The following is a 14,939-nucleotide window of genomic DNA, read 5'->3' as shown; positions in this document are numbered from 1 at the left end:
CTCGGTAATTCTACCACAGTCGATAAAAACTATTGGCGTTTTTCCCAAGGTCCATCGGTAACTTTGCCATCTCACTATTATTGGTAATTTTACAGAGACAGAATGATGAGATTACCAATAGAACCTTATTTTACCAACCGTATTTCAAGGTATGAAATAAAATACAGAGGAGGGAAAATTAAAAAAAAAAAAAATCCAATGTAAATGGTGGAGAGCTGGTGCCATGTTCTGCTCGACGAATTCCGAGCCCGGTGTGCGCCGAGTTCGGGTCGCTTTTCCGATACATTTTCGATCCAAAATGGCAGTGTGGAATACGTGGTAATTCCTATCTCCTCTGTTGTTGTTGTTGTGTTGTTGTCATCGGATGGCCGGGTACCCGTGTATCGCAAACAATCGATTATGTATCGAAAAAGTGACCCGGCGTACACGTGCCCCCCCTCTTAAGTCCTCAACCTCTGAGGAAAGACCTAAGAATCAAGAAGAAGAAAAATGGAAAATCCAGGAAGAAAAACTTCAAGCTGAATTGACAGAATTAAAGGAGGCAGTGGAATTCATCAGAGATATGGTCTGCAAAATTGATTTGGACCAAGGAGAAAAGGGAGATCTAAAATTGGAAAGAAAATCTTCGCGAAAAGCACAGAGACAAGGAACAATCTGCTGAAAACGATGAACTACGAAAAAGAACAAATAAAAATTACCGAAACAAAGCTTGAAAACGTCATCAATAGAACACAAAAGGAAGACAACGGAAAGCAGGCAGATAAATATCCACTCGGAGACGAAGAAACAAACATGGAAATTGAAATCTACAACGAACTCAAAAGGAAAAGAATGGAAGATTTGGACACGTCTCTCGAAACGATCGAGATAAGAGATGATAGTGATGATACGTTTGTTGAACCCAAGAAACCTCTACAAAGAAAACAAAAGAAAAAGATGAAAGCTTCTACTCCAAGAAATTCACAGTCGGACTCAGAAACACCCGGAAACTCAAGAAGTAACTCCCCAGTCAAAACACGTAACGGGCGGAAAAAATCAATTGGCAACAAAGGAAACCCTATAGAAGAAAATCAGAAACCGAAAAATGGAAACACCCAGACCCCTAAACCGACAACCGAACCAGAAACTAATAATTCAGATATGATCATAGAAAAAATAGAAAAAGAAAATATACTCCTAAGAAAATCACTAGGAGAATTTGAAAAAACTATAAAAAATGTTCAAAACGAATTTGGAAACATCAAACAAATACTGGAAACAAACATGACTGAGATCAAAAACATCAACAATACGAACAACAAAGAAGTCAAAAATCTAATGGAAGAACTAAAAAAGAACCCTTTTGAAGCGGAGGGTATGGATTCTATTGACATGAATCGATCGATAAGGATCATAGAGAAAAAAAAAGGAGGTGTTGGCATCTTGAGCATTGTGTACTCCGTGACGTAGGTCGGTACAACCTGGTCAGCAAAATCCGGAATTCGAAATATGATAAACAGACCATAACGTCCGATTTTTTTGCTTAAATTAACTGATGATATAATTTCAAACACTTCATGTAGTATGCATTTTGTCCTTAAACAACACCATTTCCAAGAAAATCGATGATTAATAGTCGCCGTGCCGACCTACGTCAGCAAAACAATTCCAAGATGCCCGAAATGCAAACACCTCCTTTTTTTCTCTTTGGATAAGGATAAAGCGAAAAGCATTACTGTAGTGGCTACAATACTAAAACTGTGTCATTTTTATTAATTCCAACCAATGCGCGAGACTTTCACAATACCTATAGTCGTCACCTCTGAAATTACCACCCTTAAATGTATAGCTCATGAAAACAGCTCAGTAAATTCAATTAAGTTTTCACGCGGGAAATACTAACATCCATGACGAAAAGACCGCGGAAAGTTCTAGACTAAAATCAAAGAGGGTTCCCATGTTTGGAAAGAAGAATATTCAACCCAATCATAACAAACCGCCAAAACACTGTTGCCAACCATGGATGAAAAACCCTACAGATAACATGAATACCTCTGAATGTGGTATGCTCGCCTATGCTAATGCGCTCGCCTCAAATCATTTTTTTTTGTTTTTCATGTTTTTCTTTTCTCAGCAATGTTGGCCAGGCTCGAAAATTCGTGGGATGCTGACACGTTTTTGGTGTCTCTCTCTAGGAGGGCCCCAAAGTCCTAAGTCTAGCCCAAAGTCCCTCTTTATATGGATTTTCCAGGTTTTTAGGAGCTCCCACAGGACTCACAGGAGTCGCACCGGGGTCCCCTCAGCCACCCGTCAGCATTTCTGGTGTGATCAAGTATCCTAGCACCCGTAGCCAGACTGCCTCTGTTCCGCAGTTCTAAGAGAGGGGAAGGAGTCAAGTACAGTCAAAAGAGACTCCTTACTTTCCCCGCATATCTGAGCCATAATCGGAGGTCGGTGAAATAAATATACAGGGTGATCCAGGGTTAAACGGCCAGAATGCGCAGGAGCCGAAACACCCCCAAACCCCCTCTCGATCCCCTCTGAATCTCGATTTAAATCGAGATTCAGATTATTTTTTTTTAGATCATTTATGCGAATTAAGTGCATAAAAGTACAGGAGAGTGCACATTTTCGTGAGATTCAGTTCACAAACGTTGTCAAAATTCAGGAGAGACGATTTACTTTCCGATTTTTTTGGGGGCGGGGGGGGGGGGGCATAGCTCCGACTGGAGGCGCACTTTTGGAAAAAACTTTATTCAACAAAAAAATCCTTATTTTGACCCTTAGAACACGCTCCTGCAGTCTGGCCGTTTAAACCTGGATCATACTGTATTTCAAGCAAATTTTAAAATGAAAACGGTTAAGGAGTTTAAAGCACTACACAAGAGTGCGTAAAATTTAAAATTTTAAAAAAAATTATAATTTTAAAACTTTTAAAAAACAATTTGTGAAAACACTCACTTGCATAAAATGTTTTGACAGAGCGGACGCGTTTCGGAGGCAAAAACATTTGTCAAAACATTTTATGCAAGTGAGTGTTTTCACAAATTGTTTTTTAAAAGTTTTAAAATTGTAAATTTTTTAAAAATTTTTAAAATTTAAAATTTTAAAATGTTTATTCACAGAATTAGTGTGTTAATTTGGCAACATGACGGATGGAAGGCGGAGGCGGGCTGTTTGAATAATGCTCTGAAAATAACCGCGCCGTCACACGCGAGCGCCGGGCCGGGCGCGGGTGCAGCCCATGGCTGTATTGAGAATATATAGCGATAATTCTAGTAGATCCACCAGGTATAGTGGGCGTAGAGTTTGAACGGTTAGATTCTATAAATATACTTACTCTTGTTTTCCCCGGAACTATTTTATCCTCGCGACTTTCGGTGGTGTTCCCAGTTCATTGATACTTGATCTTGAGAGTGCAGCATAGGTGTGCTTCGTCTTCCTTCCCTCACAGGTGAGCATCAGTATCCATCGCTTCCTATTTTTCTATTACCCTCAGAACAAATTTTTGTTTTTCTAAAAAAGTATAAAAAAAACATATCTGTTATCTAAATGGTAGTTTTATATGAAAAACGTGTAACGCTAATATGAAAAAAATATCAAAGTTCAAACTTGACCATGAAATATGAAAAATGATAAAAGCTAGAAAAGGTAATTTTTTTTATAGACAAGTTTTTTATTTTTTTATTTAACGCATGCATACGAAAGTGTTAAAAGTTAACATTTTTATGTAACTATTATATAAAAAAAAGGTCATCATTTTCGTGAGCTTTTCACGAATTGGAAGATTTTTTAGTATGTTTGCGAAAAGCTCACGAAAATTATGACTTTTTTATATAATGGTTACATAAAAATGTTCACTTTTAACACTTTCGTATACATTCGTTATGTAAAAAAAATTAACTTTCGTACATAATCTTTATCTTTTCCTTCTATGGTTCTGCTGCTAGGGTAGGAACAAATTTTCCCTATTTTCCTGTTACTCTCCTTCTTGAATTGTACTGAGGGTAGGTTTTTTTAATGTACATAAAATGAGAAATTTTATTATGAAGGATCTTTCCCCTGTTTTTGCCGATGTCCTAAAGAATTCTGGGTGGAATTTCTTGTACCTACACACACCTGAAATTTGGAACTAGGATTTGGATTGCTACATTTTAAAATTAGTTTTCGTTGACTAAAGTGGCATTTGCATACATGGTCCTTTGCCTCATGCTCTGCCTTATTATCTATAGGAATTGTAAAATTTTCATTTAGCTCTGCTAGAAAATGTATCAATTTAGGAGAGTTGAATGAGTTGTAGACATGAAAAGTAATGAGTTTTTTCCAATGCAAAATTCAGATTTGACTTTGAGATGATATTTTTTGAATTGAATGATTTTGTGCCGGAAGACTGTTCATTATGGAATGTTTGTATACACACGCTGCCAGTTGCCGGTAAATAAATTCCTAGAAGATCAATCCAATTTTTTTTCTTCGCGAGCAAAAAAGTGAATTTTATTCAGTCATTATTATTAAATAAAATAATCTCTTATAATTTACTTACTATATCTTAAACTACCTACCCTGACAGCAGAAATTCCGGATTAGTATTGATGAATAGGACATTATTATTCACAATACACGCAGACAAGTTATGGGTATAAAACCTCTATTAATTAACTACAATTTTCTACCATCCATGAAATATAGACCTGCCATAAATATCAATCTCTTTCCTCCATTGATGAGAAATAACATCACCAATTTTCCAATGATAAATAACTATTTATTCGAAACTTTTCTACTTTTGAAAACTCTGCTTACTAGATTGACGATTTCAAATCACCTAAAATTGTATTATAACTATCAGGCGCCCTAATTAATGGTTTTTTTTTTTTTTTTTTTTTTTTTTTTTTTTCAAAAGTCAACGTATGGTAAAGTAAACTCCCACTTTAAATTGTGACCAAAAATTTTAAAATAAGAATTTTATTAATCGTTCGAAAAATTAAATCTTCCTGCATGTTCAGATAATAGGTTAAGATTACCCACCCTCTTTTCTACAATATTACTTTTCATGATCGGAAAGAACACCAAAAAAGCACGCAGAAAACTCACTGAATTCAATAAACATGTAATGATTATATACATTTTCAAAATGCCTCGGGTTTATTTTCCGTCAACTTGTCTAGATCACGGCAATAAGTTCCAAAAAACACACTAAGGTTGGACCGTTTTGATATGTCCGTTCATATATTTAGTTTTTTTCATAATCGCAGACTTTTAAAAGTATACTCTTAAACCATCAAGTAACCATATGAATAATTGGAAAAGCAAAGCAAAGTTCGGAATTAAGTTACCAAGTCAATTTTCCAACAGAAAAAAAAATTGATATATTGGTACAGATTTGAATTGGCACAGTGCCCATACACGCTGAACCAGTTATTTACTAACATGAAATTTCATGTGATGCTTAGATAGATTCGTCAGCTCCTCTAATGTAAGGGTGTAACTTAATTATCTCGTGAGCCCTTAAGAGCGTGGAATATGATGGACAGTGGGGATCGTTTCAATTTAGAGTTACGCCCTTATGGAGCCTTAAGGAGCGACAAATCGACGAACGGCAAAACTCCCAAACCATTTAACCTATTTGCTACTTTTGAAAATCTCCAATTTTGCATTCTTTTTTAAAAGAGAACAAATCAATGTTATTCTTTGAAGTTATCTCAGAATTTACTTTGCATAGAGAAGAAAAATCAAGAGACTTCTTAAGAATTGACGTTCAATAGCTCTACATTTAAATAATAAAGTATGGCAGGAAGTCATCAACGTACGACACCAAGGTACATGGTTTGGGAGTTTCACCGTCGAAATGTTCGTTATGACAATACCAGGGTGGCAAAATTTCATGAAAAATAAAATCTTGAAATTTCACTTGAAATGTTTCATGAAATATCAGAAATTTATGAAAGATATTGAAAAACACCGGTTCCTTTTCATGTTCGCAGAATGTATAAAAATTGTGACTTTCTTCTATTTTTATGTGTTTGAGTGCAGGTCCCTGGTAAAAATTGGCAGTAGAATCTGTGTTCCAAAATACCATAGACCTACAGCCGACTGTAAGATTTCCAATAGCTTCTATAGCCGGCAACACAATTTCTTATAGCCTTTATAGCCGATGGCGATTAAGCAACAGCCTGACGATAAAGTGTATGCTATCCGTTACTAATTACGGATGCTAGGACTTAGTGAGTTTTTGGACTACCGCTCTCTTTTTGGGCCGTAGTATCTTGATTTATTTTGCGAGGGAAGCTCCGTACTTTTGAAGGATGACTGCCATTCCTAATATGTTGGAGCGCCTTCAATTTCGTACGATACTGTGCAATACCTCTGATGTGAAATAGTTGCTTCAAACGCCGTGGTACGCTGCGGCGCAGCGCGGCGGGCGGGCAGCCAGCGCGAAACGCGCATTGGCGCCTACAAACCTAACAGGGATACTTCACGCATTGCGCAGTGCGTGAAGTATCCCTGTTAGGTTTGTAGGCGCCAGTGCGCCGCCGCTCCGCTTTGTGTTAGGCTCTAATATTTAATCTCGTGGAGTCAGCGTTGTTCAACTCATGACTTTGAAATGTTTGCACACTCTGTATGGATTATTCTCATTTTAATTGATGAAAACAAATATGTAGTAAAGGAAAATATAATGTGCGTTTTGTAAATATTATGGTGATTCCGTACAAACTTGCGGATTTACAAAGCACACGAATTTCTACACAATTTCTTATGGCCTTTTATAGCCGATGGCGAAAAAGCAACAGCCAGGCGATAAAGTGTAAAGCCCGGCGACAGGAACTATAGCCCGGCTGTTTAATTTTTTATCGCTTCGTGTAGCCCGGCCGTATGATTTTTTCCACTTTCTACAGCCAGCTATATGATTTTCTATCGCCTTCTTCAGTCGGCTATAAGAACTCCTATGGTATTTTGAAACGCGCAGCTCCTATCGCCATTTTTACCAGGGGTTGCATACTCTAGCCCCTGAAAAAATGAAATATTTCACAGCGTCGTGAAATTTCACGAAATATTTCACTGAAATTTCCAATCTTTCATTTCTTTAATAAGTTTCATGCCAACCTGGACAATACCTACAGCAAAGTTTACGAAAATTATCTTCACGCATAATACGGTCATTTGCTTACAGAGTAAATTTTCAAAATATGTCTCTCGCTCCATACGTATTCCGTGACTGGTGGGACGACCTGGAATTCGGAAGACCATCAAGGCTCATCGACCAACATTTCGGCTTAGGTTTGAGGAAGGATGACTTATTCGCCGACTGGCCGAGTTTGGTGAGGCCCTCCGGTGCCGGTTACTTGCGCCCCTTCAGAAATCTACTTAGGCAGACCAGCGGATCCTCAAACATAACCGCCGACGACAAAAGTGTACAGGTATGATTTCCAAATAACCATCTCCATTTCCTTCTCCATCTTTTTTTTCTCCTTCTTCTTCTTCTTCTTCTTCTTCTTCTTCTTCTTCTTCTCCTCCCTTGGTATTCCATTTTTTCGGTCCTGAAGTTCTTATTGCTAATTAAGAGGAAACAGAATTGGGCTTACACTTTTGATGCACGAATCACTATTTCTGTTCTATTTTAGAAACAATACATTATGTGACATTAGTTTTCCAATGCAGATAGGAGCTTTTATAGATAAGCCGGGAATATTGATCACTCGTCGCAAAATGTGGCTTAATTGGCCCAGCAAAACGGCGCATAGAGGTTACGCGTGCTGCTATTTTGCCTTCAATTTTTTAAGTAGGCAAGAAAGCTTTCTCTGTGCTGCAATAGTTGCTTGTTCGAAGGATTTTTGTCTCGTGCTTTCGACAAATCCTGACCGCAGTAAGTGAATTATGCTAAACTTCGCCCCTAACAATTTTAAGGCTAGGTCTGCTCTTTATTTCAATTTCTACGAATAATGATATAGATGTATAGTAAAAAGAAAAATTCATTTTTGATATTTGGAAAAATCAAATCTTTGGGCCTGACGACCTTAAACCTTATGACCAAAGTGTGAAACCGCGTAACTCCTTTTGCGACGTTGCAGACCTCCTGTCATACTTTGTTCTTTTTGAAAAGACTAGTCAACGTGATTTCTTGAAAACATCCATTATATTTCTCTGTTCGCAGAATATTCTGCAAAATTACAAGCCACGAAGGCGGCTTGTTTCTCTTCAAAAAAATAAAATAGGAGCGGAAATTTTGAATCATCGCAATGGAGATACGTGGCTCTGCACTTTGGCTATCGATCTGGATCTAGTCAATTAGTTATCATTTTGTCATGATGAGACCAAACCTCTTCCGCACAGGGACGTCATGGGAGGGGGAATTGGGCACCTTTTTTGGCTGAAATGACGCTCTTATTAATACACTTCGACCGTAATGTTGCGGTCGATTTGGACAGCGTTTAGCAGAAAGGAGCCAAGCCAAATCAGCTATTGCCGAATTTAACCGGACAAACCCAATATTTTACAAGAGAACTTAGGTACGGATTCTTGTGAAAATTTTAAGGAATTTGCTGCGTACCATGCGAAAAATTCACTGAAATTTGCACAAAAATCTCCTTAACTGTTTTTATGTAAAAAAAAAAAAAATTGAATTGCCCAACTGAATTTGACAATAGCTGATGTGGCTTGGCTCCCCTCTATGCTTGACGCGGTCGATTTGATAGAATTTAATGAATTTTTGCAGGTGATCTTAGATGTGCAGCAATTCGCTCCCAACGAAATAGTGGTGAAAACCTCGAACGGCGCGATCGTAGTGGAAGGGAAGCACGAAGAAAAGCAGGACGAGCACGGGTTCGTGTCGCGGCAGTTCACGAGACGCTACGTCCTCCCCAAGGACGTCGAGATCGAGAACATCACGTCCAGCCTCTCGTCCGACGGAGTCCTCACCATCTCCGTCCCAAAAAAGGTAAACGCCTCGCCCACCCACGCTTAACCCTGCGCCTCGCACTTCCTCGACATGCTGGTTACATCATAACGAGCAATAAAAAACATCCTAATCTCGTCCGAAAATCTACAGCGCACGCGTAGAAAATCGTATTCTTGGCCCGGTCCTGGAACCCCTGTCAAAATCATAGAGTACATAGAGTCGTAATGCAAGTGGGAGAGCTGACGCCACTTTTAAGCATTTTCCAGGTTCCGAATTCCGAGATTCCTGTGCGGCGCTGTTCTCTGTGACAATTTTTATATTACAAAATCCTGACGACAAAAAGTGACCCCCCCCCCCCCTCCCCCGCCGCAAAGTGCAAAGGTTTTCTTTGCTCATTGGCAGAGGAGACAACTTTTGCCTTCATTTTATGAGGTATGCAACGTGAGCTGGCCTGTATGTTGAAACTTGAAACTAAGGGTATCCAGGCTTCAACGACGCGTGCGGCCATTCAAATGTTATTCATAACCGCTATAATCCGCTTCGCACATAACACTAAACTCAATATATTTAATTAATTGAAGACACTCCCTCACATTTTTATTTATTTTCATTATTTTAGATAAGCAACCGTTGAGCTTTCCGCGAATTAGAATCTGTATGTTTCACTATTATGTTACATTTCTCTTGTGCGATTAACTATTCTACCAAGTGGCTAATGTAATAAATAACACACTCCTAATACATCCTCGCGACTTAATGATATTTTTGCAGGTAGTTGAGGTAGCTCTCGGAAAGTTATGTTTCAAAGTTTTTAGAGAACGCCGAAACGCAGTCAGATTTATTTCTGGGCACGTAGCAAAATCTTTATTTTTAGCATTGAAACATAGAAAGCGCCGTTAAAACCATGCATTAAATTATCTAATTTGTTCACTTGGCGGCGCAATTAGACACCGTGCAATTTTCAGATGTTTCCTAGGCCTCTTGTTGGAAAGCATACATTGTAGAGCTCAGAATAAAATTAGATACAAGCCACATGAATTTTCATCTCTAAGAGAAATGATCGCCGCCATGCAGTGGATCGAATCAATTAGAGAGGTCGGACATGAAATTTTTTACTCGAACTGCAAATTTTGACGTTTATTTCGTCACATTTTAGACTTTAAGGAGTGCTACTTAGGACAAATTTTACGAGAAAACCATTGGAACCACTTTTAGAACCTCAAAGTTTTGTATAAACAGAGTTGTAAGCGTTTAGAGTTCCAAATTTTGTCCAACCTCTCCTATTGACTCGATCCGTTGTGCGCCATACCTACATCAAGAATTGCCTAGACAAAATGTCATATTTTGACGGTGGCACTAGGACAAATTTTAAAGATCCTCTAGGAATTTTTTTTGCCCAAAAGTACATAATATTTAGACTCCTATGGGTGCTCCTTCAACCTCTCGCGTGTTTCCTCTTCCTTCAAAATATTTAATGTTTTTGCTCATCATTAAATAATATGTCTCAAAAATACGAATATATTAACATGAGTCTAGCATTGCTTGAACACGAAGGTTATATTGATGTCGGTGCATCGACTCCCGATTTTATCGATCTTGTTTTTTCCGCATAGCGACATGATGTAGTCTCAAAATAGACTGTGTCTTAATCATTGCTATCCATCATTATTTCTGTCACTTTCATAGTTATAACGTCAGAGAACCGTTTATAAGTGAGAAAAATTTCTCCCGATTTTCGAGGAAGTTGAAACACGTCGCCGAGAAAAACACTTCATTCAAGCTTGCACCACTTCGTTTTGGCACCGGGACAAAATTTCTTTTATATATACTTCAATCGCTGACGAATGACAGTGCGCCTAAAAATAACCTGTGGAATATAACCACAATATATATATGCATGTTTGTCTTCCTTCAAATTTTGTCCGTTTTCTTTTCCTGCTTTACTTCCGCGCAGCAATGGGCGAGACCATCAATTTGACAAATATGTCTTCTAAAAAAAATTCAATAAAATAAAAAAAAAACCTCATTTCATGATGGAGTATTATATATACAGAAAGTATGAAAGTTCGAAGATTCAAAAATTGAGAAGGTGAAATTTAGAGGGGCTTAATTGCATACATTTCAACACCTCTTACCATCGATTGATTGATTAATTAGTTAATTAGTTAATGAATTTAAATACAAACTATGTACACCAGAAGGAGGGGGGGGGGAGGTCATTAAGGATGTTGGTATCTGATATATATACAGTTTGTTGGTAGGGGCAAATAAATTACGCAGCATATTTTTACCTTTTCAAAATTTCTTTCAAAAGCCAGGACTAAAAAATCATGTCGATCAACGTTCCAATATCCTTCGTCAAGATCGAGCTTCCGACTTTTATTGCAGACATAGATAAGTAGATATAAAAAAATTATGATTCCGGCCAGGATCGAACTGGCGACCTTCTGCGTGTAAAGCAGATGTGATAACCACTACACCACGGAACCCCTGTTAATGTAGATGAAAATTTAATTTTTGATGTGGAAGTTTAACATGTATTTATTACTTTGAAGCTTATATATACAAATCTACCTGGAGTTGTCAGTCTCATTTTCCTCTAAAATGCAATATAAATACGTTTCATACAGGGTGTCCATTAAGTCTACCACCCCCTTACCTTTAGAATCGTCGAAGATAGGAAACTGCGGGAATGCTTCCATATTACAGGGAATACTCTGGAGGGAGGGGGGGGGGGGGTCGATATTTTTTAGCTCCATCTTGGGAGGGGGGAGGGCGAATTTTCTTTTTAGATGGCAACCCTTGATTGGAATATTAGATACCATTGGAAAGATTGTAAGAAGAAAACTTTATGACATAGATTATTGTGCATCTCCACTTGAAATCAGCATTCGGAAATATAGTTTTGTAAATTTCGACTTCATTCGGCCACCATTTTGAATTGGTGATTGAAAATGACCGCAAGTTTTTCCACAATAAATAAAAATCACGGGGATATTAGCAGCAATGTTGCAGTAACACAGTGAACTTACTGATTTGAATGATTACATACAACCAAAGGGAAAAGCCATGATTAATTCCATTAATTCTATTAATTTCCAAGAGTAGTATTTTATTTTAAATTATTTACTTTTTGAAGTTATTAACTTTTTTAATCTTGTTTATATTGTTTGATTCATTGGTTTTAGTTTTATTCTTCATTCCGTGTCTTGTTTTTTCGAGGATTTTTCTTGTATTTATTATTAATTCTTACCTTTATAGATTCATATTAAGATTTTTATTAGATTTTAATATTCAGATTTTCAAATTTTATGTTTGTTTTTTGTTACAGAATCCAGCTATCCCTGGAGGTGAGAAAGTGGTTCCTATCATACAAACTCATGCTCCCGCTCTGAAACCAGCGCCACAACCATCGTCTTCCCCGGCAAGTTCACCAAATGTGACAGAAATTAAGGTTCAGCACCAGTAAACGTCTCTTTCAAAACCGTCATAAGGAGCCGAATAATGTAACGTCACCCAATGCATGCAACGTATCCATAGCTGTGCGCATGTAAAACTGCTCGATACAAAAACTATTTCAACTTTTTCTCGAATCCGTGGCGGTTAAATTTTTCTTTTTGATAATATATTTATTTTTTTAATTCATTGTAAATATATATACAACGTTCAAGTTTTTTTGAGTTTTTGATTAATGATTTAAATAAAATTGTTGCAATACTTTTTTAAAACGCGGTGTTTATTCATTAGTGCACCTTTGATTACTTTCTCTCTCTCTCTCTCTCCCCCTCTCCCCCTCACCAAATGTACTTGCTGCACTACGACTGCTAAAACCGCAGCCATGCTTCGTATTCTAGAGAACTTCAGCTCTTTGTCATGGAGAAATTGACTGCCTCTAGTGAATAAATCTACAACGAGCAATTCCAAGCCACTTTTGTGGATTCAATGAAAAATTAACTCCACTCCCAACATATTGCGAAGCTAAATGTCACTATTGCGAGAGCAATATTTACTTAGCTCTACGTAGCGCCTTCAATCGAAGGTGATACTCCGCGATACACCCATGCTGGAATAGTTGCGCCACATTAAACATCATTGAAACAAAGAATGTCGACTCATCTAGACTCATCACTTTACTTCTTGAAGTAATTCCAGTTTTTGGCGTACAACAAAATATTTGAGCATGTTAGGATTAAAATATCTCGTGCAATGTCAGAATTTAGTGTTTCACGGGTAACCGGTTACAAGATTAATTTTTTTGTTTTTCAAGTCCTAAAACCTCATAATTTTTTTTGGTCTGTATTTTATTTTCAAAGTGTTTCTCTCAACATATTTCATCAAGGATGTTCATATCGTCACCCTCTGGCCAAAGTATCATAAGCGCTATGCGACGTTTAAAAATTTCCGCCGCCATTTTACTTTTTCACGTAGAAATTGTTCAAAGAAGCTGTCCAAAAATTTCACTGGATTTTCTTCGTGCCGATAAAATTCAGTGAAGTTTTCAAACAGATTCAACAAACAATTTCTCTGTAAACAAACATTTCTCTGGCGATGGGAATTTTTAAACGTCGCATGGCGCTTGTGATACCCTGGCTGGAATGTGACGATAACATGGACCTCTTACCTCTTTTTCCGCTTTATGAAAAGTGCGACCATAAAAAAAATAATAATCTCAATTTTTTGTGTTTCTTACCGATGAAGTTTTTCACTCCATCCGATGGAGGAGCTTGAGGAAGCATAAATGAAATCGGATTATCCGACGAAAGAGCAGGAAAAGAGCAAGGTTCGGGAGGAATAGGGATGAAGGTGGAGTTGAAAGGCTGATGGTATTGGGGGGGGGGGGTGTCATGGATAATCCGTAAGACGTACGGCAAAAGGTGCTGAAACGTGCTTGATAAGTGATAGCGCCTGAAATTCCATCAAAAGTTTAATTGGCTCAGCATTTCTCTTTCTGCTCGGGAAGCGAGGAACGCTGCGAGTGGCTCGTTGTTGAGCTGAACAGCTTAAGCCTCCCCCCCCCCCCCCCCCGGCCTCTCTGCCTATAGCCTCGAGTTTCAGCTATGGTAGCTTTAAGTTGACGATTGTTGCCAGTTTACTGAAATATGAATTAGCTTGTACTCTAGTTAATTGTTAAAAATGCCTTGCATTCCTAGATTTGAGCTTGAAGCATTTCTTACAATAATTTACTTAGTTTATGAATATTTTCTTATACTTCTAAAGCGGAGAGGATGAATCGAACACCATCACTATTTTTAATATTTTAGAATTAATTTTTAAGCATCCTTGGTAAATTGCTTCTTTTCCCAAGAGGAATTTTTCGATGTTAGGACATTCTATGATAGGATGATGGGAATCACTAATTTTTAATTTTTTAGAATGAATTTTTAATCATCCTTGGTGAATGGCTAATTTTCCCGAGAGGAATTTTTCGAAAATACGAAATTCTCGTAAGATTGGCTAAAAGCGATAAAAGCTCAAAAAATAATTGCTCTCTCACAATATCATATCTCCGCCAATTTCCACACTTTCGTGTTGCAATAAATTGCGATGTCACGGGAAAATTATTGCGTATTGTTAGCGCTGAGTGTTGTGTATGCTGCCTATCTGCTAATTGAAGGAGTTCAATAGTTCATCTGATTGAAATTTATTGCAAATATGAGTGAATGAGAGTCTGAAATTCAGACACTCAATTTCAATGTGAATGTCTGGTAGTCTCGCTGCCATGACCAGGCACACTAATTTACATTAATGCAACATTAATTTACATTAATGCAACATTAATTTACATTAATGCAACATTAATTTACATTAATGCAACATTAATTTACATTAATGCAACATTAATTTACATTAATGCAACATTGATTTTTAGCTTTTGTTTTTTTATATTTTTAATTTTTTCTTTTTCGTCGGTTAATAATGACCGGGAGACCGGTCGAAACGTCCCGTGTTCTGCAAATTATTGTGTTTTAAGCCTCGTCCTCGCCTTTTTCTGTCCTATTTTATGTCTAGAATTCTGGATCCGCCTATGCCTGTGGATCAATTTTGGTCACAATCCCTAGAATCG

General features: G+C 37.6%; 2 protein-coding genes and 1 non-coding gene across 3 annotated transcripts; 2 read left to right on the top strand and 1 right to left on the bottom strand.

Annotated features, from left to right (window-relative positions):
- Window positions 1-433: 433 nt before the first annotated feature.
- LOC140224857 (uncharacterized) lies at window positions 434-3,230 on the top strand. Its single transcript, XM_072301710.1, has 2 exons — window positions 434-1,354; window positions 3,105-3,230. Exons 1-2 carry the CDS (start codon window positions 667-669, stop codon window positions 3,116-3,118), a joined length of 702 nt encoding a protein of 233 aa, XP_072157811.1. The 5' UTR covers window positions 434-666; the 3' UTR covers window positions 3,119-3,230.
- Window positions 3,231-3,280: 50 nt separating this feature from the next.
- Window positions 3,281-12,603, top strand: LOC109043483 (protein lethal(2)essential for life). Its single transcript, XM_019060691.2, has 4 exons — window positions 3,281-3,433; window positions 7,151-7,397; window positions 8,693-8,914; window positions 12,207-12,603. Exons 2-4 carry the CDS (start codon window positions 7,167-7,169, stop codon window positions 12,342-12,344), a joined length of 591 nt encoding a protein of 196 aa, XP_018916236.1. The 5' UTR covers window positions 3,281-3,433; window positions 7,151-7,166; the 3' UTR covers window positions 12,345-12,603.
- Window positions 11,292-11,364, bottom strand: TRNAV-UAC (transfer RNA valine (anticodon UAC)). The gene has a single exon. It is a non-coding gene; the product is annotated as a tRNA-Val (tRNA).
- Window positions 12,604-14,939: the final 2,336 nt, after the last annotated feature.

The sequence above is a fragment of the Bemisia tabaci genome, chromosome 6 (assembly GCF_918797505.1).
Source record: "Bemisia tabaci chromosome 6, PGI_BMITA_v3".
Taxonomy (NCBI): domain Eukaryota; kingdom Metazoa; phylum Arthropoda; class Insecta; order Hemiptera; family Aleyrodidae; genus Bemisia; species Bemisia tabaci.
Note: the sequence above shows the minus strand (reverse complement) of the source record. Positions and strands in the feature narration are given on the sequence as shown.